At 49.1% G+C, this 23,819-nt stretch overlaps 1 protein-coding gene and 2 non-coding genes across 3 annotated transcripts in view; all 3 read right to left on the bottom strand.

The window, feature by feature from the left end:
- The window catches only part of Vac14 (VAC14 component of PIKFYVE complex), a 92,407-nt gene that overhangs the window by 52,217 nt on the left and 16,371 nt on the right, over positions 1–23,819 (bottom strand). The window contains exons 6-12 of the mRNA XM_070026254.1: positions 23,256–23,365; positions 22,946–23,052; positions 21,807–21,941; positions 20,933–21,085; positions 15,148–15,211; positions 7,739–7,883; positions 7,420–7,485 (exon numbers count right to left, since the gene is read on the bottom strand). Of these exons, the coding sequence (XP_069882355.1) occupies positions 7,420–7,485; positions 7,739–7,883; positions 15,148–15,211; positions 20,933–21,085; positions 21,807–21,941; positions 22,946–23,052; positions 23,256–23,365 (780 nt within the window). The remainder of the gene's footprint in view (positions 1–7,419; positions 7,486–7,738; positions 7,884–15,147; positions 15,212–20,932; positions 21,086–21,806; positions 21,942–22,945; positions 23,053–23,255; positions 23,366–23,819) is intronic.
- Trnag-gcc (transfer RNA glycine (anticodon GCC)) lies at positions 19,203–19,273 on the bottom strand. The gene has a single exon. It is a non-coding gene; the product is annotated as a tRNA-Gly (tRNA).
- On the bottom strand, positions 20,046–20,116 carry Trnag-gcc (transfer RNA glycine (anticodon GCC)). The gene has a single exon. It is a non-coding gene; the product is annotated as a tRNA-Gly (tRNA).

The raw sequence follows: 23,819 nt of genomic DNA, 5'->3' as shown, positions 1-23,819 counted from the left end.
CAACTTAAAAATATACACATCTACATCTTGGTTAGTGTTGCTTGACTTGGAGCACAAGCCCTTGGGGAACAAGGCAGCTTTCTTTAAATGGACTTTGGAAATCTTTCCTTAAGTGCCTAGTTCTTTGCTGTGTGTGCAAAAGGCCAGCACCTAATGCTACTGTCAGCCTCCTGATAAAGTAGTGCAGCACAATGTGGGCTCTGGCAGCTGTCCCTCTGGGGGTACAGAGAAAAGCAAGGCCTGCCAGGGGCATGATAGCTTGGAGATCAGAGCCCTCACTCTCCTTGCTTAGCCCAGCCTTTGATCACGTCCCCCATCCCGGGCCCTTGACCAGGAGGGTCCCCCCTCAGGGCTATAAATTCTCCCGGGAGCCGGGCAGGAAGTTCAGTGCAGTGGGAGAGCAATGCTCACTCACCCCCCTTAGAGCCTGGTTACCAAGTGATAAGCCAGGGCCATAGCAACCAGGAGAGGGGCTCCTGCCTACCTCCAGGGCTTGGGTGAATCCCAGCTTACTTTCAAGAGACACACAGCTCCAGTCCTGAGGAGGCAGCTTCTTTCTTAAGGCTTATGTGTTCTGGCAGAGAGAGCCCTGGAGACGTGGGACAGGCCTGAGTGGACTCACTGTGCAGCCAAACTCCCATCCTTTCACCTTCTTTGTTTGTTGTGTGTGCGCGTGTGCATGTGCACACTAGCTTTTTTGTTCCAGACTGGTGTCATACCACTTCAATCACAGCTGCTCCACTTCCACCTTCTTAGATTCTGAGCACCTACCATGGGCTAGATAGACTCTGCCCTCCCAGAGCCCCCTGTTAAGCTGTCATCATCAAAGCTGATACAGGCTAGCAGAAGGTCTGAGTGAACAGGATTCGTGCAAAAGAGGTATGGGGGTATGGGTGGTGGGGAGAGCTTCATGAAGCATCTAAGAGGAGATCTTGATCAAGTTTCTTAACTTCTCTGGGCTTCAGCTTCCTCTTAGGTGAAAAGTTCCCTTTTACGAGGGTTGTGGTGAACATAGACCTAATTCCTGGCTGGACATGGTGGTGCATGCTTGCAATCCCAGTTACTGAGATCAGAAGGATCATGGTTCAAGGCCAAGTCAGGCAAAAACATTAGCAAAACCCCATCTCCAAAAATAAGCCTGGTGTTGTGGGCACATCTATCACTCCAGCTACATGGAGAGGCATAGGCAGAAGGCTTGCAGTCCAGGCTAGTCTTAGGCACAAAACATAAGACCCTATCTGGGGAGTGGCTTAAGTGCTAGAGCATCTATCAAGCAAATGTGAGGCCCTGAATTTAAACCCCAGTACTGCTAAACAAACACCCCTATGCCCTCTTTGGGCCTAGCAGTGGCTACCGATCCCTTAACTGGGCTATGGAGGGCAGCTGCTAGAATTTGGGCTTCGAGTCCTGGCTGGCCCCAAAGAAGGCCTAGAGATTGGTGCTGGACTCCAGCACCTTTCCCTGGCTATGGGGTTTCCTGTCCCTGTAAGGCCAGCCTCCGGAATGCTGAGTGTGGGCAGTATCCAGTGTCCCCGAGCTGCAGCAAAAGGTCCTGCACAGCTTCCCATGTGAGGCAAGCTCCTAGCTGAGGAATCCAGCTACTGGGATGTTATGCCTTAGTTCTCAAGGAATAACATATAAAATTTTTACCTTACTGAGTGATCTGCTTTTAAAGAAACCTGCAGAACCGAGGCAGGAGTAGAAGGGCTGCTTTTGTTTTGAAGGGTGGATGGAATGATAATTGGAGTGAAATAAAAACCGAGGCAAAGAAGTGAGGAGGAAGAACGAGCCCCATTCTTAGTCATTCATAATACTGTTCACTTTTGAGCAGGCGGCATTAGTATTCTAGGGAGTGGAGTCAGGACCACACAGATTCAGAGCTGGAAAGGACCAGAGACATCGCAGCCACTGGCCTGGGCCCTTCAGGAGAAGGCCCGATGGGGAGGGTTTCTGGCCTGAGCTTGGGAGAGAAGTTTTTACCTTCTGAATGCATCAGTGAGTAGCTCAGGGGTAGCTCCGAAGGACCTGGGAAGGAGCAGGGGAACAGGGTCAAAATGAATGCTCAGAGGGGGGAAGGTACACCCACAACTGAAGGTTAGCCAAGGACAAAACACTGTCAATGCAATGTTGGGACTGGGCCTGGATGAAGTAGTACCCTCATGTAGGCTGGTCCCAGGCTTTAGATGCTTTGGAGTCAGATCTATCCCACATCAAAATTTGTCACCCAAGTCTTCATCCGGCAGTGTGACCTTAGGCAAGTCATTCTTACACCTCAACTTCATAAATCAAACTGAGATAGCTTAAACCTTTTTAGGATAGCTGGGCAGATTATGCACACACCTTTAAACTTTAGTGGGTGCTCTGTCCTTCCCCAGACACGCTGCACCTGCCACAGTTTGTGGCCCCAGTGGGGCCACCACAAGCTCCTCAAATGCCCTCAATGGAGGAACCTCTAAATAAGTGGAAGCCCCCCCATTGAAAGCAGATACTGGAGGATGGGCAGTAACCAACAGAAGGCCCTCACTCTGGAGACTGGAAAGAAGAGCCTGAGTCACCTTGGACCTAGGAGGACCAGAGCTGTCCACTACCATTTTATAGCAAGCACCTGGGCTTTCCCCTAGGGGAGCCTTCATGCCCAAGTTCCTCTTGTCACTAAATAAAACGCAAAGTCAGCCCAGGTGGTTAATTACCAGACCAAAGTAACAAGGACCCTTTGGAAAAGGGTAAGTCGAGGAAACATTGAGGCAGACAGGATGCAGTGAAGAGGAAAGAGACTTAATGAGAGGGCCATTCCTGCCCTGAGACAGAAGAAGCCCAAGCCCCAGATCTGTACAGGGCCCATCTCAGGCCACCTGTGTGCCTTCTTCCTTGAGAGAGATCTCTTTAGATTTTCTGTGGCATTTCTCCTGGGGCCTAGACAGTAGAAACAGGTGAAATCTATTTCTCCCTGGACAAACTGTCCTTAAATACAGTCTAGGGCCCAGCAGAGTCATTCCTTGGGAACCCACTCTGCTGGGGAGGGGCTGAGAGGCTCAGAGATAGAGATTGGCTGGACAGGCTGAGACTCACACAAGAAAAGAACCAACAGCTCCCAAGGTGCCCAGTTCCCTCCCCTTAGTGGTTTGCAGGTCTGGGATATCCCACCGGGGTTGAAGACAGGGAAGGCAGCAAGCTGCTATGGATGCTGCATCCAGAGGGTACTTTGAGCTCCTTTACAAAAAGCTCTAATTCAGCTGCTTCCAAATCAATTCCTTGGACCTACACTCCATGTCCCTTTCCTCTTAGGTCACGGCCTGTGCCTCACTGGTTTTGATGGCTGCTCACAGTCTTCATATAGTTGGGCTCCTAAGTTAGACTACCACAGCTGTGAATAACATCCCCTGAATCCAGACTTTCAATTTTTTTAGCAATGTGATTCTCATTCTTTTTGCTGCTTCACCAGTCCTCTATCAGCTATAACCTGAAATCAGCAACTTCTGATGGTGACTTTGAAGCTAAGGGAAGGGAAGAGTGAGGAGCCTCCTGGGTTGAGTCTCCTTAATACCCCAGTTCCAAATGCAGAGAAGATGCTGAGGGGCTGCCAAATAAGCTCCGCGGCAGAAGGCTGGGCCAGGTGATGACTGGCCCATGGGGTCTGCCTCCTAGCCTAAGAGCTTTTGCTTTTGAGATGAGGCTCTGCCGACGGTGCCCTTTCTCTTCTTCCCGGATGGGAAAAGCCCTCCCCGACTTGAGCCAGAGGAGTGATGCTGGAAAGATGCTGATGACGGGCTCTGATGAGAGAGGCTGGTGCTGAATTCTGCCTTGCTCTTGTGCTGGGCACCTTCAACCCATGGGTTTTGAGAGGTGGGGAAGGGAGGAAGGAAGGACACGGAGGGGCATAAATCCAAATCCCTACTTGGTCCCCTGCTTGGCTTCTTAGATCCTGGAGCTGGAACACAAGTCCCTCAAGCACGCCTGTGCTCCTCAGTCCTCTCAAGGCAGGCAGGAAACAGAGGAGAGAGAGTCTCTACTCCAGCTCTGGCTGCTGAAGCTAAAGGGAGGGCTTTTGGCAGACAAAGTGTCCATCTTGTTGATGGCCCCTCTCTTGAAATGACTACTAGCATTGGAGGGTCCTGCTTACCTCCTCAGTTTCTGTGTGCTGGGTTCTGTGCTAAGAATTTGATATTCACGGTCTCATTTAATCCCCCGACAAACCTTGAGAGGTAGAGGGAGGCTTTTTTGTTATCTTCCTTGCATCTATAAGGAAACTGAGGTGCAGAGAGACTAGGGCACTTGTTCAAGGCCAACCAACCATTAAGTGAAGAGCCAAGACTGGTCTCCTGAACTGTCTGCCCTAAAGCCCGTGATCTAAGTAGGGCGGGGGAGGGGAACATTACCAGAAAGGGGTGCCATTCTTAATTCTAATAGAAACATAAAACACGGGAATGACCCTCAGATGAGGAAGACTTCCATGCAGGAAGACCCCGAGGCTGTCCTGAAGGACACAAGATGACTTACTGGGGAGGAGCCTTGCTTGTGAGTGGGGAGTTCATCATGTCCGAGGGGCTGATTTGAGGATGGACAGCTACATGTGCTGGGCAGGGTCCAGTGGGCGCTTCACCCTTTCTCTGGGAACAGTGGTTTAGAAGGCAGGTGTAAACATCATTAACCCCTCTTCATGGGTCCAGGAAGCTAAATTCCTCACTCAAAGTCTCTGGCAAGGAAGCGGCAGAGCTAAGATCCAGGCCTGGGACAGCTAACTAATTGTCCAGACTGTCAACGTTCACTTAAGAGGGGACGGATGTTCTTCCTGGTCTCTTCTATTGGGACTGAGAGCCCTTGAGAATTTTAAATGCAGGCTGGAGGGCAGGTGCGGGGCAGTGAGGGGACCAGCACCACTGTCAGGAGGATGGAGAGGATGTCTGTCCAGTGGACGCTCAGGCTGGGACATGACTGCCCCAGTCCACGTGGGGGTCCAGCAGGAAGCTTCTGAGCATGCGCCCCACATTCCATGCAGAGGAAATCAAGGTCATGTTTTCACTTAAAAAAAGAAGTAATTGGATCTCTAGCTAATGGGAGGATTTCTATTCCAGTGCCAAGAATATTAATTTGACACCTGCGAATTCTTTCTGACAAAAGGGATCTTGACACAATGTCTACCAGGCAGTACTGAGGAAACAGCCAGTTATGTGAATAAGGGAAAAGCAGAGGCAACAGAGGATACCAGAAGGGTGTGGCCTTATGGAGCTGTCAGTCTGGCAGAACTGAGGAACAGCAGCAGATGAGACATCCCAGTGAGGCCAAGTGCCAATGGGACTGTGAATAGTGGTGTGTGGGTGTGGGGAGGGGGGAAGGGGAGTAGAGCTAGACTTCTGAGCTCTGCCCTCCCTATGCCCAGCTCTTGCGTCATTACTAACACCTGGGTACAGCCTGTCCCCGGAGGCCAGAGTGAGGAGAGTGAGTTTATCATGATTATATTGGGAGAGAAAGACATTTGCCAGAGAGATGACAAATTGCAAGAACCAAATATACAAAGAGCTTCTACAAATCAATAAGAAAGATGGACAAGGGATTTGAGGGCTGAAGGGAAGCCTTTTCAAACTACATGCATCTCCACATCAAACTGAAATCTCTCTCAAGAGAAAAAGTCCAGAAACTCTTCTCCTCTAGTCAGGAGAAAATGGGCTGATCCCACTAGACCAGGCATCCTACCTCCACTGCTTCTTCACTGGCTAACACACGGTAACTCAACAGTGAAGGGAACAGGTTTTGAAGTTTAACAGCATTGGCTTTGAGTGTGGGCTATTGCACCAACTTGCTGCAAGCCAGTTACTAAACCTTCCTTAGCTTTTTGAACTGAGAAATGGCAATAACAGAGCTCCCCAGAAAACTGTTGCCTGAGATCTCTGGCTATTGCAAATGAAGGGTCTAATATGGTGCTTGAACCCCAGCGAACTCAATTTGATCACAGCTGTGTTTGGAAGTATTTGGAGAAATCCACCAGAGAACACTTTCTAGATACCTTGCAAAGGAAGTTCCAGTAGAAGACAACTCTGTTTCATTCATGGCTGTATTTCCAATGCCAAGTTCACAGTTCAACACCAAGGTCCATTTAAGGCTGGGATTCTGGTGAACAACCAGGATGTGGCAGAATTATGTGACTCACCAATGATGATCCAGGTCCACAAATCTCTCCTCTGAGATGGGAAGGAGGGATTCTTCCTCTCTCTCACCGCACCCCCATAACTGTCTCCCAAAGCAGCTTTAATCCTCTCCCCATGGGGCCCACAAGATGTGCCCCAAAGCCCTGACAACATTTGGCGCTTCAGCAAATCAAGTTTCCACGGCCGCAACCTCAACAGAGCCGTTTAATGGACTGCATCTCCTCCTGCTCCCTCTAAATGCACGCACACACAAAGCCAATTCCAAGCAAAGCAAGCTGGATGGGATTAAACAACTCAATTTAAAAGACTGAAAACTCAGCTGCTTCCAGTGCAGTCCTAGAGAAGGCGGCAATCAGCAGAGCTCTCCTCTTCTTTCTGTACTGAAATGAGGGCCTGGCTATGCGGTGAGTCACTCCCAGCTCACAGGCAGAACTGTGTCCCGTCCACCTGGGCCTCGCTGAGTGAGGGAGCAGGATGAGGGGGCAATGAGGGCGGGTGTGGAGGAGGAGGTAAGGCAGGCAGGGGGATCAGGAGCATGCACAGACCATCTGTTTGAGATTTTTCTGGAAATGCAGAGAACCTTCAGAGGACTGAGAGGCTAATGGCTGGCTCGTTGGCTTTTCTCTCCAATCTGGGTTTAGAAAAGCAAATCCAGGCTGTGGGGTGGCTACCCAGGGTCTCATGTGAGCTTGGGACCAGCCCAGGGGGGACCCAACTGCCTCATTCCAAGGAATCTGTGAGCAATGTTTCCTTATGTTTTGTCTAATCCTAGCCCTATCCATTCCCCTGTTTCTATTGGAAGTGTGGACAGGTCTGTCAATTTATGCCTCTACGGCTATCCAGAGACATAGCTCTGCCCACTGCCCACAGTGATTGCTAGTCAGAAGAAGGAAAGAGAGGGGCGAATCACTGCTCAGACCATTAGCATGAAGAGCTGGTATGGATGGAGAAAAGGGCTGTGCCCTTGTGAATGGATGTGCCCAGTAACTACTGCCCCTTGGCTGAGAGGCAGGCGCTATCTGCCCTTGTGAATGGCTACGCCCAGTAACGACTTGGTTGAAAGGCAGGGAATCAATGAAAAGAAACATCCTGACTCAACTCCGGGACAAATGCTGCTGTGTGGCTGGGACGGTACACAGCTAAAAAACTCTCTTGCAATGACCATGACAAGAGGACGTGGAGAGCGTGATATCAACCAACCAACTGGGCACACCTCAGTGGGGAGACCCCCAGGCCACGCCAAAGGAAGGTGGAGTAGCTGGCACTGAGGACCTACCTCATCGGATTCATCTGATAACGTCTGGAGTAGGATGGGGAAGAGGCTGTCTGTGTGCCGGAACATCTGGAAAACAGAGAAGGGGCATTTATGAGCTCCCCTCCCCCTGTACTGGCTTCAGCATCCTGCTGGTCTGAACAGACCCCCCTCTACCTCTCCCCCCTGGTACATGGAGGGTACCTCACATCCCCTGCCATACTAGAACCCATACAGCCACCTCAAACCTTCCCAAGCATGGGCAGGCCTGGGAAACCAAGGTGGACCTGGAAGAGGCCCTCTGGTATGGAGGGGTTGCCTTGGGGGGTGGGACCGGGCTCACTTTGCGGGGAGTCTTGATGTAGAGGTGGTACAGCCACTTCAGAACAGCAATCCTGGTCATCATTCCAATGGCCGTGTCTTTGAGGTGGCAGTTGAGGACCTGCACGATCCCATCGAGGTGCAGGGTCACTGGGGCCCTGTCAGTGCTGCGGGCGAGATCAGGACAGAGAGTAAAGGGAAAGTAGGGCCCCACATTGCCCCTACCCCACAAGCCACATAACTTCCTGCACACTTGGAACCATTGCCCTGGGGCACGGCAGGCAGGCCCAGGCAGATGGCAGACATCCTCACTTGGCTCAGGAATGGGGCTTAAAGAAGGTCTTGTTTCTCTTCTGCCTTTCCAAACGGGTTTGGAGCTCATGACTTGAAGCCAAGCTATGTACACGAGGGGAGAAGACCAGCCTGCTGGATCCCCACTCTTTACTTCCTCCTTTCCAGCACGAGTCCGTCTCAGACAAGGCAGAGGGTCCTCTCCAACTGGCATGAAGCTGGCCTGCTTGGACTTACGGGCTACACCTTGGATGTTTAGCATTCTCAGGGCACAAAGCCAGACTACTCATGAAGTTTACTGCTGAAGCAAAGCCATCCTGTCCCAATAGTGCAGAGGGGGGCCCTGAAAACACTCCCCAGCATCCAACAGGCCCTTCATGGGGCAACTGAAGACTGTTTCTTGAATTAAGTCAGGGACTGTGGCTTGTCTTCTTGCCATTCTGGCAACTGAGCACAAGACTTGGCCTAGGAGAAACCTTGAGAGCCACTTCTGAGATGGAAACCCTCTGATGAGTTGGGGAAGAGGTAGCAGAGGCTCTGCTATAGATTGTTCAGGATGAATTCTAGCTCCAGTAGGGCCAGGAGGCCTCTTGGCTTCCTCAGAATAAAGTCCTGCTTGTCTGTGCTCAGAGAAGAATCAGCCCAAAGTGACAACAGTGCAGGCTGCATAAGGACCAGGCCAGGCAGCTCTGCTGCCACCTGTACAACATGGTCTTCCGTGGCCTTTCTAGGTTGCTCAATTATTCACGTGCATCGGGAACCCAGTGGCTGTGCTCTGCTCACCTCCCTGCAGCCTCTGTGCAGCTCATGTGATGTGAATTCCTATAGGGCCCGATTCTGAGCTCTGGAACTGCTAGGTGGAGTTGCTGTTTAATAGGGCTTGATGGTCCCCGGGTGCCTGTTAGGGGGTGAGAGTGGGCACAACCAACCACAGGGGCCAGATCTGGGCATGAGATGCAGTGACACAACCAGGATGGTGACTCTGGGTTGGGGGGCGGGGGGAGAAGGAAGTGTAGCTATCATGCTTTCCCCAGAGGCTATGTGGCTGAAAGTTCTTGGTGTGTTCTGAGGATTTCCAAACATCTCACTGCTTTGGTGGCCTAAGACCCAGGGAAAGCAGAGCACAGACGGGCCCAAGGTGCAGATGCAGCCCCTAGTCAAGCCTTTAAATTGCTCTCGAAGGCTCACTGTTCAATAGAAACACAGATGGGACTGTATATTCTTTGGTTTAAGTTGAGAAGGAAAAAGAAGCAGGTAAAATTAGTTTAATATGTTTCACCTGACCCAAAATATCTTAAGATACCATTAGTATTTCAACATCCAACCAATATGGCAAATGGAAGGATTACTAATCAGATGCTTTACATTCTTCTTTGTGTCCTAACCTCTGAAATCCCGCACACACTTCCCACTCAGAGCACGCAGGAGCTCAGGTGCTCAGCATAGCAATCCACGCCCGGGCCTATTCAGCATTTCCTAATCAGATCTGACAATTTCCTAGACACTCCCTCCCCTTTGCTGATAGCCAGCACTTCCTGTCTGATCTGCAGGTCTCTGTTCCCCATCCTGGCTGTCCTCCTGCAGAACTCCTTCCGGAGTATTCTCTGTGGCTTGGACTTTCTCCTCAGGCCACAGATGTTATAGTCAGAGCAGCATTGTTTCAGAGGGGATGCCCACTGCAGCCCAGGGGCTGACATGAGGCAAATGAACAGTGAAGGGAAGCTGCCACCACCTCGGCCTGTTCTTCCCCAGCCCTGTGCCCTGAGATCTGCAGTAAGCACCTTTCTAGCAGGAGCTGCAGAGTGTTCGAGACACTACATGGGTGTCACACGTGCTCTGTGCCTGCCAGACCATTGCCACATCTCAGCGGAGCCGCCTGTCTCCCTGGCAGAAAGGTCTTGCTTCACTTACCTGGCAGGCTGTTTTACACTGGCCTACCAACAGCCCCATCTTGGAGCAGATAGAAAGTAGGAAGATCCCATCAAGACCAGGTCTCTACTCTAATAATCCTCAGGGTGAGGGAAGCGCAGCTCTGATGGCACGAAACAGGGGAATGATGAACTGATATTCCCCCAGTAGCTTATGACCTGAAGTCCAGAGACATTAGTGACCTGGCCACGGTTCCACAGCCAGGAAATTGTGCCAGCCATCTGAACCTGAGCAGTCTGGCTCCAGAATGGTCCCACTCAGCCCGACGCCTTTTCAGGGTGCAGGCTCAGAAGAGGCTCTGGCAGCATCACATCCAGTGACTCCTGGCAGGGGCGGCAGAGAGGACGCCAATGTGTGTACAGCATTAGGTGTCAAGGAAGAAGGGTGTTTAACAGACTTTCTTGGTGTTCCTGGCTTGTCAGAAGAGCCGTCAAAAAAGTTCCACGTGGGGAGGAAGGGGCTAGCTGGAGGGGCCTTTGTGTGCCACATTCCAAATCCAAACAGGGCCCCATGCCACACCAGGCTGAGGGTTGAGCTCTAACTCATGTGCATCTCCTTCAGCTGGTGCTGTGTCACAGTCACACAATGAAGGAAGGAGATCATGGAACTGGTGTGTAGACCGGTATGGGTGTACAGACACTGTCCAACTTCCCCCATGGTAAGTGATGACTAGAGCAAACCTCTCAGGTATAGGCCTCAGATCGCTGGTGGAACAGATGTCAGTCTGACCCAACCAAAAACTTCCTAACTCAAAGGGACTTCATAGTTCTTGTAAATCAATCCTTCAATGCAGAGATGAGCAAACCGGGGTCCAGAGACAGTGTCAGATGAACAAGGTTCTGAGGCCAAGTGCTGAGAACTCATTCCCTTGTATGGAAACATCTTCCCCAGACTAATTGAAGATGAAGGTCACCGAAGTAGGTAAATGCTGAGCACCAGGTAGACTGATTTTGGAGCGTGGGTAAGGATGTGTGCCTGAGCAGACAGCTCTCAGCGGCTCTGCTGGGTGGGCTGGCTGCTGAACTCTGCACACACTAGGGCTTGGGGGAGAGGGAGCTCTGGGGATCCTTAGCCCCTCCTGGAGGAGGCTCGCTGCACAATGTGCTCAGCTCCCTTCTCCTGGGCTGGAGCCTAAGATGCGACAACTTCCACTCTGGCTAACCTTACCCATCAAGAACAAGAGGGAGCTCGTGAAGTTTAAAATACATTTCTACATTTGGTTCCAAAAAGTCTAGACAACTTACTCCTGGGGCTTCTGAGTTATTTCAAGGTGTCTGCAAAACCCCATTTTCACCAAGCATTTTCTCATAAAGCATCTCGTAACGAGTGTCTTACATGTGTACGTACTACAATTTCCAAGTGCATGGTGCTGCTGTGGCTATTAAAACAGACTTACTGAATAATGCTTCTGATACTACCAATAAATAATACGTTCCAGTGGTTCTCTCTGGGAGACAGCACTTTATTTCTGTGATGTCTAATTTTTTATGGGGCTCCCATTACAGCTCTAATCAAATTAGAAGAAAGGTAAGTCTAAAAATAGACATGTTTCTGAATTCAGAGTTGCCTTTTTAATTTTTTTTAATACAAGATCATTACATATTCTTTTCAATCAGCAGTTGCTGGGAGCTGGGAAGCACTGATGTCTAGGTCGTTCTGCTTACTTACATATAGGACAACAGGCTATTCCAGAAGATTAGTACTGTGTCACTGAGCACAAGAAGGGAGACTTCACACAGCAACGCCTGTTGGAGAACCTGGACCAATGAGTGTCATCGAGACCAACAGGCAACTCTGGAACTCTCCAAATGTGCCTAATGAGGCTAAGTGCAGAGGTCTGGTGACAAACAGACCCAGCTTGAATTCTCACTTGGTTGCTAATTAGCTGAGTGGCTCTGAGCAAGAAGTTAGCCTCTCTGGTCAGTCTCTTTTCCTGTACAATAATGAAGAGTTTTTTTTGTTGTTGTTTTGTTTTTGGTGGTATTGGGCTTATTTCCAGGCCTTGAGCTCTTGCTTGGCTTTTTCATTCATAGCTGGCACTCTACCACTTGAGGCACACCTCTACTTCTAGCTTTTTGTTGGTTACTCAGAGATAAGACTCCAGTGGATTTGTCTGCACAACCTGGCCTCAAACCACAATTCTCAGATCTCAGCCTCCTGAGTAGCCAGGATAATAGGCATGAGCCACCAGCACTGGGTTTGAGAAGTGTTTTGTGAGAATGAATGTAGCTGAGAGTAACAAAATGCCAGGCACTGTCCATGTTTCTCCCATAATAGCTGATGCTATCATTACACTTGGTTGATAAGCCCGGCAGTCAGGATGTGAACCAGGCCCTTGACTCTACCCCCTCTAGCATTCCCAGGAGAAACTGCGCATCTGATGTGCACACACTTATGGTGTAACTCCTTTCTCCACAGTTGCGTTGGCTGAGCCTGCTTCTTCCATCCTGGTTTCCTCTCCCAGGGAGGCCAGACTTCAGCTTCCATGATCTTCCCATACTCAGGAGGGCCGAAGGACCTGGAGTCCTCTAATTCCTTCTCTGCCTTTACTACTCACCCAGACCCACAGTGTCTGGTGCCCTTGCTTCTCCAGGCCACATGCCTGGACCCAGGGCTTCCCCCTCACAAGGGAGAGGCAGACAAGGGCGATGAAGGCAGCTGTGTGCTCTCCTTTCGTCAGTGATATCTCCCTCTGTCTAGCTGAGCAGGGGCAAGCACGGCCTCTGAGGAGCTCCCTCATCTCGGAATCCCCGAGGGTGGTCAGAATTTCATGTGAATGTGTGTTTTCCTAGACAGGGGGGTCCACAGTATTCATCAGTCTCTCGGAGGGCTCAGAATGGTCACCATTTTTGGGTTTCCGCCAGGAAACATGTTCTACCCTCAGGTCTCCCATCTGGCCTCTGTACCTGGCTGGGCCTGAACTGAGAGAAATGGGTAAATGCGAGCAGTGCTCTGGGTAAGTACCTGGGAGACGGCAGGGAGGATTTTGTTTAGTGTCACTTTGAACAATGCCACCTTGTCCAAGCTCAGCCTCTCTCTGATGGCACCCTGGAATAATTAGGCAGTGGGGCCTGGGTCCCTTATTCCTCTCTAGCAGGGAGGGCTAGGGACTCAGACTGTGCTACTGCCACAAGACCCCCCTGAACCAGGAGTAAGAAAGTACTGGATTTGTTCTGGTGTGGCTTTTTAAAAGGGTACTGTAGGAGTTGGCATCAGCTCCTGAAGGACAGGTATAAACCAGACCTGGTTTCAGCTAAGTGGTTCCTGGCGGCAGCACAGGCCCAGCCCCGGCTGGGCAGTGGCAGCCCCAGCTCCCAGGCCAGGCAGGGGAGGGTCATGCCACCTCGCAGCCTATCCATTATGGCCCGCCTCTCTGCCTCCTCCATCTCCCCACCACCACTCTCTTGACACGTGACAGTCTCCGTGGCCTGGTTTACATGGCCAAGTCTGCAACAGAATTTTTCATTGCCAGAGGGAGCCCCTAAATCGAATCCTGCCATTCCCGTTTCCAGTGCTGGCTCCAATCTCTAGGACCAGAGCTGAAGCCAGCAGAGGACTCATGGCTCTCCAGCATTTCTGCCCAGGCTTCTTTAAGTGTCCACTCCTGCCTCCTTCCCTTGCTGGGGAGGGCCCAGAGCTCTCACTGCCTTCCTCACTCACCCACACTCTTGCTTCTAGCCCAGGGTACCGAGTGCGGCTCAAGCTATATACCCACAGGCTATTTTTGTCTCACTGCTCTCCTGCCCATTCCATCCCATCCGTCAGCCAATCCTAATAGGTCCCTTTGAAACCCATCTCCTCAATGTGAGCTTCCACCCCTTCTCACGGGGGTGGCTGCAGTGGCCCTCCAGCCTCTCTGCATCCCCCTGAACCCCTCCTAAGTCCATTCTCTATACAAAAGCTCCCGATCCATTCCTCCTCATCCTCAAAATACAGCTAACAGTGCTGCTGACCTGGGATTAAACACAAGCAAATCTAATGATTTTGGCTAGAAGATTTAGAACAGGCCATGCCTTGGGAGCAATTTCCGTGTCCATCACTATGGGTCATTATTCTCAGCCCGTGTGCAAGGCTTCACCTGGGGCACCAGGCACTGTGGCCTGTGCTCCCAACACCATCTGTACAGCAATCACCCAGCTCCCTTTCCAGAATGTTCCACCACAATGTCTCCTGACCCCATTCTGGTAACTTTCTGGCTATTTCTCTGCCTCTTTACTAGAGAATCTCAAGGGCAGGGGTGCATTTGAGGGGAGAGAGGCTTTTTAATCTTCAAACCTGATAGGCTGAACGCAGACGGGTGCAGATGACCAGCATTTACCAGCCTGCTGCCTGTTGTGGGAGCAGACAAGGGTATTCCAGTGCTGCGAACTTGAAAAAACCTTCGGTTCTTAGGGATAGGATTAGGGAAAGAAAGACTCTAAGGAAGAAATGCATTGTAGGAAAAACACCAACCAGTCAAGCCATGCGGATACCAATGCCTCTCCAAAGAAACAGGGCCAGGAAGGTCCAAGGGACTCAGACTGGAACATAACTGCGACACTCCCTCCCCAGGGGATCCCATTACCCTTCAGGAGCATGGTGGGAGTTGGCGAGGCATGGGATTGTTCGTCTGCTTGGCCTGTACTGCCCTCCTGTGGAAGGCTGTGCTATGACAGTTGCCCTAGGAGTGTCGAGCAGTTCCTGCACTTGGAGTCCACCACAGTCTTGGAATCTGTGCTTAGCTAGTCTCCCATCAGCCTTTCCCTTGTTGTTCTTGTAGCTCCACAATGTTTGGACAAGCAGAAGCATCTGCAAATGTCACTGCTATCACCTAGCCTGAGCTGGGTTTATGGCCAGGCAGAATGGCACACGCCTGTAATCCTAGTATTTGAGAGACTGAGGTAGGATTGCTGAATTCCAGGCCAACCTGGGCTAGACAAGACCTGGTCTCAACCCCCAAACCCCAAAACAAAATGAACACAAAACCAAGTGAATTTACTAACTTTGAATGGTTTCTAATCTCTCTCTCAAAGCTATCTGGTCACAGGAAGTTGGCGGGCTAGGCTCTCAAAAATGCCCTCTAGATCCCCTCCTTAGTCATCCTTTGGACAGAGGAGCTCCTGAAACAGAGGCCCAGCAGTTTGCCTTGGGTCTTCCCTGCAGTCCCCCACCCTCAGGAAAGATGTGGGCTACTTGCTTTTCAAACAGTTCTGACTGGAACACACTGCTTACCTGGCTGGGGTGAAGACATTGATGCCACTCCCGAAGCTAGAGTCACAAGAGCCATCTGGACCTCCTGGGAGAGGAAGCAGAACAGGGTGTCATGAAAGGCTATTTGGGATATCGTATGACAGCAAGCTTTTTGTTGGATCAGATGGAGTTTCTCAAACTTCTTTTCCCCTGACCTTTTGTTTTTTACTTTAAACTGTGATCCTCGCAAGTACCTAGGATTACAACAATGAGTCAACCACAGCTGGTTGCTAAGATTCTTTTTAGACATAATACTGTGAAATTTGTGAAATTTATCTACTCACTTAATCTCAATAAAATTATTAAAAGATTCTTTTTAGACACTGAAAGTGTTTTGATATTGATTATGCTGGTGATTACATAACCCTAAATATACAGAAGTCACTGAAATGTACACTTTAGGTTGGGTATAAATGGTATGGAAAGTATGTCAATCAAGGGACTGACATTGGGAAAGACTGCCTTTCTCCATAGGGCCAACTCAATTCTGTCACCTGTAGTGACCTTACTGCTACATGACGGGGAAGAACAGGGTCTAAGTGGCATCATCAACAATGGCTTTTATCCCCTTAAAGAATAACCTTTTAAAAACTGCAACCTTTTTATTTTGGAATGTAATAAAGTTTCCTAAAGAAGCAAGATGCTCCAGCCCGGGCCAGAGGGAAGGAAGGTGAGATGCAAGAGCAGTGAATCCTGGCAGGACAGATATGGCAGCATGTCCCTGGAGGCCATGTCCCTCTCAGAGACATCTCTACATTTGTAGGTGAACTGCTAGGACTCAGAAATTCATTTTGCACTCAGCCAGTTCTCCTGAGCTCCCTCCACATGAGGATCCCTATAAAGCAGGGCTGCCAGGGCAAGGCCCAGACATGTGATTCAGCAGACCCTGTGCAGTTGCCCTGTAGGGAGGGTCTAGCAATTCATATGCACTTGCAGCAGTGAAGAGCACTGGGCCTCCCAAAGCCTCACACGGGATGTTAGTCATCCCTCCAGTGTTTGCCAACTTGATGAGTAAAAGGGAAACTGCTTTACTCTGCAGTCTTCTGATTCCCACTCACACAGAGCATCTTTTGTTGCCCTTTTGTGTTAATTCTTCTTCAGAGCTGTAGGCTGATAAGCAGGAACTCTGCAGCCCATTGGCTTCAGCTCAGGCTCTACTCCTCAGTGACTAGCCATGGGATTTGGGGCAAGCCACCTGACCCTGCCTCCCTTCCTCCACTGTACACCACGAGGGGGCGTGACAGTGCCTACCTACACTGTAGGCTTGTTAGGTGTTTACAATGATACCTGGCACATCCTGAAAGCGATATAAGCATTGTTTTTAAATTGGTACTGGGGTTTGAACTCAGGGCCTTGTGTTTGCTAGGCAGGTGCTGTACCACTTGAATCATGCCTCTAGCCTTTTTTGGGTTATTTTTCAGATAGGGTTTCATACTTTTTGACTAGGTTGGCATTGGACCTCAATTCTTCTACCTCTACCTCCTGAATAGCTGGGATTATAGATATAGCCCACTATGCCCAGCTTGTTTAATGAGATAGGAAGATAACTTGCTAACTTTTTGCCTAGGATAATCCCAAACCATGCTTTTCCTGATCTCTGACTCCTGAATAGCTGGAATTATAAGTATGAGTCACTGTGCCTAACCTAATCTTTCTTTTTAAAATTTAAATTTTATTGTAAAGGTAATGTACAGAGGGATTACAGTTACATAAGTCAGGTAATAAGTACATTTCCCTTCTCTCATTTTCTCCCTATTTTTTTCCCTTCCCAATCTCCCTCCCCACCAAGTTGCAAAGTTCATTTCCAACTTAGAGTCTAGTGAGTATCACTGTTGAATTGGTTCACCCTTCGTCCCCCCATTTCTGTGATTCCCCTTTCTTACTGGTAGCGTGGTACAAGTTGTTGAGCACTTACTTGCCTAACAAGCATTAGGTCCTAAATTGAAACCTCAGTACCACAAAAAAGAAAACAAAATTCTTAGCAAAAAAATTAGAACTTGTACCTAAGTAGCAATAACAATCTATTTGGGATACAGGGGACAGGTGGGTATGGCAAAGATTCCAGGGAACTCTGTTTCAAATTACCTTCTTTCTCAAAACGAACATTTCAAGATATAAAGGACCATATTATTCCATGTCCCTTGGCACACAGTCTGCTCCTAACCTAAATGATGTATATAAAACCCATCAGCCAGGTGCATGGTACATGCCTGCAATTCCAGTACTTCAGAGACTGAAACAAGAGAATCTTGCATTTGGGAATGGCCTGGCTTATATGGCAAGACCCTGTCTAAAACAAAACAAAACATAAACAACAAAAAAGAGGAAGAGAGAAAGAAAAAAAGGAAGAAAGAATGTATCTGTCGTCTTTGTGTCCTAGGAATATAAACCCTGAATAGCTATTTGGTAATATTAAGTACTTAATTACTCTGATTTTCTGAAGTGTGATAATGGCATCGTGACTGTTTTTGTAAAAGGCATTTTGGTCTTTAAGGAACACAATCATTTACAGATGAAATGGTATGGTGTTGGAAATGTGCTTCAAGTTAACTAAGGCAGGTGGAGGATGGGAGAACAGAAGCAGAAACACTGGTCACAAGCGGATGAGGGCTCAGCTGATGCAAACTGGGGTCCCTCATGCTTTCATTCACTACTTGCTGGGCATTTCCTAGGCCCTTCACAAACTCCTTTAATTCTCTTAATCGCTGTACATAGTTGATTATCTCCATTTTACAGATGGGTACATTGAAGCCTTGGCCAGTTATAGGCAAATGTAAGTGTTTAAAGTAGGCTCTGTTAGGCTATGATGGATGGTAGGTTAGGTGTATCAAATGCATTTTGAATTCATGGTATTTCCAACTAGCAGGTTTAGCAGGATAGAACCCTATTAAATTCAGATGGTATACCATATATTACATATGCAATAATATGGTTTGAAACTCACAGCCACATTGTACCTTAGGTAGTACTAGGTATTAAGAAATATGGAATCTTAGCCTTAGGCTGAGCAATGGAGCCATGAATATTGGTACGTACCTATAATTCTAGTGTTCAGGAAGCTGAGGCGGAAAAGGAGGATCGTGAATTCAAGGCCAGTCTGGACTATATATGAAGACCAAAGTGAGGCGAAGCAGGAATGAAGTGAGCTCAGCCAGGACTGGCAGTCTGTCCAACCCCCAGAATCTTTGTTGTTGTCAGTTGTGAGGCTTGAACTCAGGGACCGGGTGCTGTCCCTGAGCTCTTTAGCTCACTAGTGCTCTACCACTTTGAGCCACAGTGCCACTTCTGGTTTTCTGGTGCTTAACTGAAGATAAGAGTCTCAAAGACTTTCATGCCCAGGCTGAATTTGAACTGCAATCCTCAGATTGAATAGCTAGGATTACAGGCACCCAGTTGAACCCCCAGAATCTTTGCTGTGACACCTGAGGCAATTGGGGATTATCACAGGATTAAGTGGGGGAGGCTACATTGTATAACCTCCCAAATAGGGCGAAGCAGGAGCTGCCGCAGATGGAGATGGACTGGGAGCAATGGACTCAAAGGAGGGGTCTAGACTGGAGGCCTCAGCTCTGGGGTCCAAGGTGGGTATGCACACATGTGTACTATGTAGGCTGGATATGAAGAGCCCAGACTGAGGCCAGAAGACAAGGCAGGAGGTTCCTATCACAGCAGGTGGACAAGGGTTGAACAGTAGGAGGAGAGGAAAGAGTTAAGTTGTGGAGGCTCAGGCTGGGCTGAGCCTGTTCACTGTCTAGCTGGGTTATCTCTGGCATGGCTGGGACTCTTTCCTAGGCATGTTGGTAAGAATGTGATTAGTTACAAGCTGAGACGGGCTATGAGTGAATGTGAAGCTGTCAAATTAGCTGTTGCCATCTCTGGGAACGACGATAAAATGTGCTTTTCATCTGCTGGAATTGCTGTTTATGAGGCAGTAAAATCCTGAGCCAAGCTGCCGGAATGTGTCCTGGTTTGGGGGAATGCTCTCCTGAGCAGGCAGCTGCTTGAAGAATGCTTAACTGAGAAAGGGTAAAAAAAACTGCATTGGCCGGGAATCGAACCCGGGCCTCCCGCGTGGCAGGCGAGAATTCTACCACTGAACCACCAATGCTCTGGCTCACAGAGAGTGTTTCAGCTGCCTATCATAACCCACAGAACGGAGCAGTTCCTTCTAGACCGCTCCAATGTAATCAGAAAGGGTGGGCTGCTAAGTATACTTGAGGGGAAAGAGGTATTAACTCTGTGTGTGTGTGTTAAATGAGATCTAATTCATATAACATAAAATTTCACTTAGTAGAAATGTACAACTGGGTTTAAAAAATACAATCAAAAAGGTGTGCAAACATCATTGCTACTTAATTCCAGAATATTTCCATTACTCCTAAAAGAAGCCAGGATCTGTAAGCAGTTGGTCTCAGGAGCCACCTCCCCTTAACCCAGACAACCACTATTTTACTTCCTGACTTTGTAGTGCGAGGCACTAACTTTCATGTTAGGCCAAAACCAAAGCAAAGTTAAACAAGGAAAAGAAAATCCCTCAATTCTCCCCCAAACCAGATGTGTAGCTGTTTTAAGATGTATGATTTAAATTATGTATATACTAAAAAATTTAAAATGTCAAAACTTTGACACTGATTGTCTTTTGGTTGAATACAAGTCTTGCTGCTTTGTATCTTTCTGTTTTGAAAATGTTCTAAAATGAAAATAAAACAAAAAAGAAAGCCACAATAAAGTGTCTTGGTGCAAGTTCATAAAGCATGTTTAGCCCTGAGACTTTTAATTTCTCCTAGCAAGAAAGCACTTCTCTTGAAAGGCCTGTACTAACTTACTTCCTCTTTTTCCAGGAGTTACTTAAAAAAAAAAAAAAAGTGTGTTTAGCTGCTTGCATTGGCCGGGAATCGAACCCGGGCCTCCCGCGTGGCAGGCGAGAATTCTACCACTGAACCACCAATGCTCCAGCTGTGGGCTGTCCTGCCTCCAGCTGTTTTGCTTGTCTTACTTGCAGTGTTATTAGCAGAGCTGCAACCTGACTCCTGACGCAGGTCCAGCTAGGAGTGCTTCTCACTTCTACCAGTCACACCCACAGGAGGCGGACCCATGGGCGGTCACTGATAGTCTGCGCAGATATTCAACAGAGAAACCCACAAATAGTAAAGGGAGAAAATGCTTTTGGCTCTTGCAGAAAGCTCTAGCCTTTATCCTTACAGATTTGCATCTTGAACTGACTGCAAGGGAGGTGATCCGAGCTCTCTCAGTGAGGACAGGGTCAAAGAACTCTAGACAATGTTGGAACTCTAGACAATGTTTAAACTCTAGATGCCAGGCAACATAAAAATGGTTGCACTAGGTTATGGATAAACACAAAAAAATGCCTCAAGAATCTGAGTGGAACACAGTAACTTATTATTTTTAAAGACTTCCCGAACACTGATAATGACTGTGGCAGTTAAATGGCTGAAGTCAAAGGCCAAGAAAACAGAAGTCCTGTGCAGCCTGGTGCTCCAGCCAGGTGCCACACAACGACTTACTGTGGCGTACCCCAGAGAAGGATTAAGGGCAACATGCAACTGATGGTCTCCTAGGTGTTAAGAGCATGGGTGTGGGGGGAAGGGTGTGACGCGAATCTGACCATGCACTAGCTGCTAGGGCCTCAGGGATGGAGATAAACAGTTGTTCCTGCTTCACTGGGCTGCTACTAGAATTACATGAGGCTGCAAGTCAAGTCCCAGGACCTCAGTGCACAGAAGGTAAAGTGGGAATGTCTACTCACCACGAGCTGTGCCTTCCTGCTTTGCCAGGGAGTCCTCAGGGTTGAGTTCAGCCTGTCTCTGAACTGTTGTCTTTGGCTCATCTGGCTCATCGTCCTCCGTGGTGACCAGCTTCATCAGACTCTGGTTGCACACGTTGGCCACCTCCTTGATGCCTGTGTCACTGATGTAAGGAGTAGCCTTACACAGTCCCCCTTAGGCTTGATGTCTCTGGTCTTCCTGGTCAGGGGCTCAGTCCTCCCCAGAGGCTGTCAGTGGGCAAGCAGGCAGTTTGACCCGAGTCTCCATTACCCCAGAGCCTCTGTGAGTGGTTCTTCCTTCTGGGGTGGGGTGGGGGGGAGAGGGGGTACAGAGTCTTCCTACCAATAGGACTTCTACCTATTGAGGTGTGCAGTTGAGTTTAGAAGAACAGAACTTTGGTGCCTGTAAGAGTGGCCTCAGGTCTGTAAGTAAGCAGATATGGTTGGGAATAGCCAGCTTTGCATTGGGATACCAGTACTGAGCTTGAACTCAGAGCTTTGCTTTCTTGCTTAGCTCAAGGCTGGCGCTCTACCACTTGAGCCACACTTCTACTTCTGGCTTTTTGGTAGTTAACTAGAAATGAGAGTCTCAGAGATTTTTCTGCCAGGTTGGCTTCAAACCATGATCCTCAGATCTCAAGCCTCCTCAGTAGCTAGGATTACAGGTGTGAGCCACCAGTGCCCTGCTCCAGCATTCCAAATCCATGTTAAGCCCCATCTCTTTTTTCTTAGATGCTAAGGACTATTTGGAGTTGTGAAGGAGATACCAAGGGAGCCCCCTCCCCTCTCAGGGTCCCTCTACTTCACAACTTCCTCTGAGATTGCCCTCCCTTCTTTTCCCTGGAGTGAAGGATACTTTTCTTGCGGTCATCATAGGCCAGGCAGGGCAAGACAGCCGTCAGGATCCCCGAAGAGTAGGGCAGCATGACTCGGCCAGCTAGCTGGATGAACTCCCGCATCCAGCACATGGCCGTCAGCTGGATCAGGTCGTCTGGAAGTGAAGTCAGTGGGTTCTGGAGGGGTTGGCTCAAGCAGCCAGAGAGACCCTCCCAATGAATGCATGCTCGAGCAGGACAGCGTGGGGGTATGGGGGAAACACAGGCTGAATTGCTTCTAGCCTTCCTTGCCAATACTCCCTTGCCCAAGTGCATTGGCTTTTTCCAAAGGAAAGTCCATGTGGACAGTGGGCTGGAAGGGAATGACCATGCTGGGCTGGACTGCAGAACTAGCCCCGATTCTCTGCCCTCTGCAGATCCATGCACCCTTGTGATGTGACTTTGAGTCTCATTTATCTAGAAGTGGTGTTTTTCCTACTTTCCTTACCCTTTTTCTCTATCTGGACTGCCTGGCTACTCCAGCCTATAATAGCCTGGCTCAAGCCTAGGCTTCTAGAGACCTTGTCATCTCTCTCTTGAAATCCTGCTGATACCATCTGAACACACAGAGACCAGTCTGCGGAATGATGTGGCACTGGAACCCATTGCCTCTCACCCCAGCTGCCAGCCAGGCAACTGCTAGACATGGGAGAAGCTGTCTCAGACCACCCCATCTAGTCACTCTTGCAACTGACTGCCCAGGTGCACACCAGGCCCAGTCTGGCTAAGGGGAGTATAAGTCATTCCACTGACCTGCAGACTCATGATCAGTAACAGTTGCTATTGTTTTAAAGCAGTTATGTTACTCAGTGGTTTGATACCTCACAAAAACTAACATATACAATCCTAAGCTCCAAACATTCCAACTCTAAGTGCTTAGGCCGTGCCTGCTGCAAAAGGAGCTCCAGATCTTTACTTTATCTCAGACAAAATGAAAGGATTTCCAGGTCAACAGAGAATCTGGCTCTCTTCCTCACCAAGACCCTGTATACCATGGCGCCTGCTGTCCAGTGTCGCATGGGTTAACTCTCCTACCATAGCTCCTGCCTGCCTCCTCACTGGAGCCGAGACATGAGAGAAAGGGGCTTCCAAGGAGGCAGCTGGGTCTTCACACACTTACCTGTGGTCTGGCAGTGGATCACCAGGATGTTGGCCATTTCAGCAAACTTAACACTGGAGGGGTTCTTCTTAATTTCCTTCAGGAATTCTCCAAGAACTACCTCACACCTACCGATGAGAAGAGGAGGAGGGAATAGCACCAGGTGGTGCTCTGGGTTGGCCATGTGTCAGGGGGACACTGTTTAGACACCAGGGGTGGAAGCAGAAGCACACAGGTTAGTACCAGCATCCTAGGCTCTCCTGCTGGCATGGGGCCTGGGAATCTTGTGCAGCCCATGGGTCTCAGCAGTTGCTTGTCCCTTTGTACTCACATTTTCCGAATCTCTTTGCCATTGTCACCCAGGATCTGAAAGAGTCCATCCAGGATCTCTGGCAGGTAATCCAGCAGGTTGATGTCTGGCACAGACTCCAGAACCAGGATCTGGCCAAGGGGAAGCAGGAGAAGGGAGAGTTGGCTCAGGCGGAGAGCCTCCTCTCCCCCTCACCGCTGTCTGGGGACCTGGCAGTGAAGGGAACCCTACAGTGTCACATGTCACAGAAGTCAGGTGTCTACGGGACAGAGTGCTGGCAGTGATCATTTTCCTTCCACATGTAGAGGCTGCCTGGGGAGAAGGGGATGGATGGGGGAGGCCAGATGAGGCTAACAAAGGTAACTGTGGGAGGAAGTAATATGGGCATCAGAGATACATGGGTATTTTCTGAGATAGAGAAAAAACTGTATCTCTTTAGGGGCAAACAGGATGGATGGATGTTCAAGTCAAAGGTGGATAAAATGTTTTGGATTATTAGGATTGCTGGCTACAAGGGCAATAACAAGGAGACCAAAGGAACTACAATACCCTTCTCTGTCATGGAGAAGAGTCATGTAGAAAGTA

Source organism: Dipodomys merriami, unplaced genomic scaffold (assembly GCF_024711535.1).
Source record: "Dipodomys merriami isolate MVZ:Mamm:240054 unplaced genomic scaffold, mDipMer1.0.p SCAF_176, whole genome shotgun sequence".
Lineage (NCBI taxonomy): Eukaryota > Metazoa > Chordata > Mammalia > Rodentia > Heteromyidae > Dipodomys > Dipodomys merriami.
This window is presented reverse-complemented; position numbering and strand designations above follow the sequence as displayed.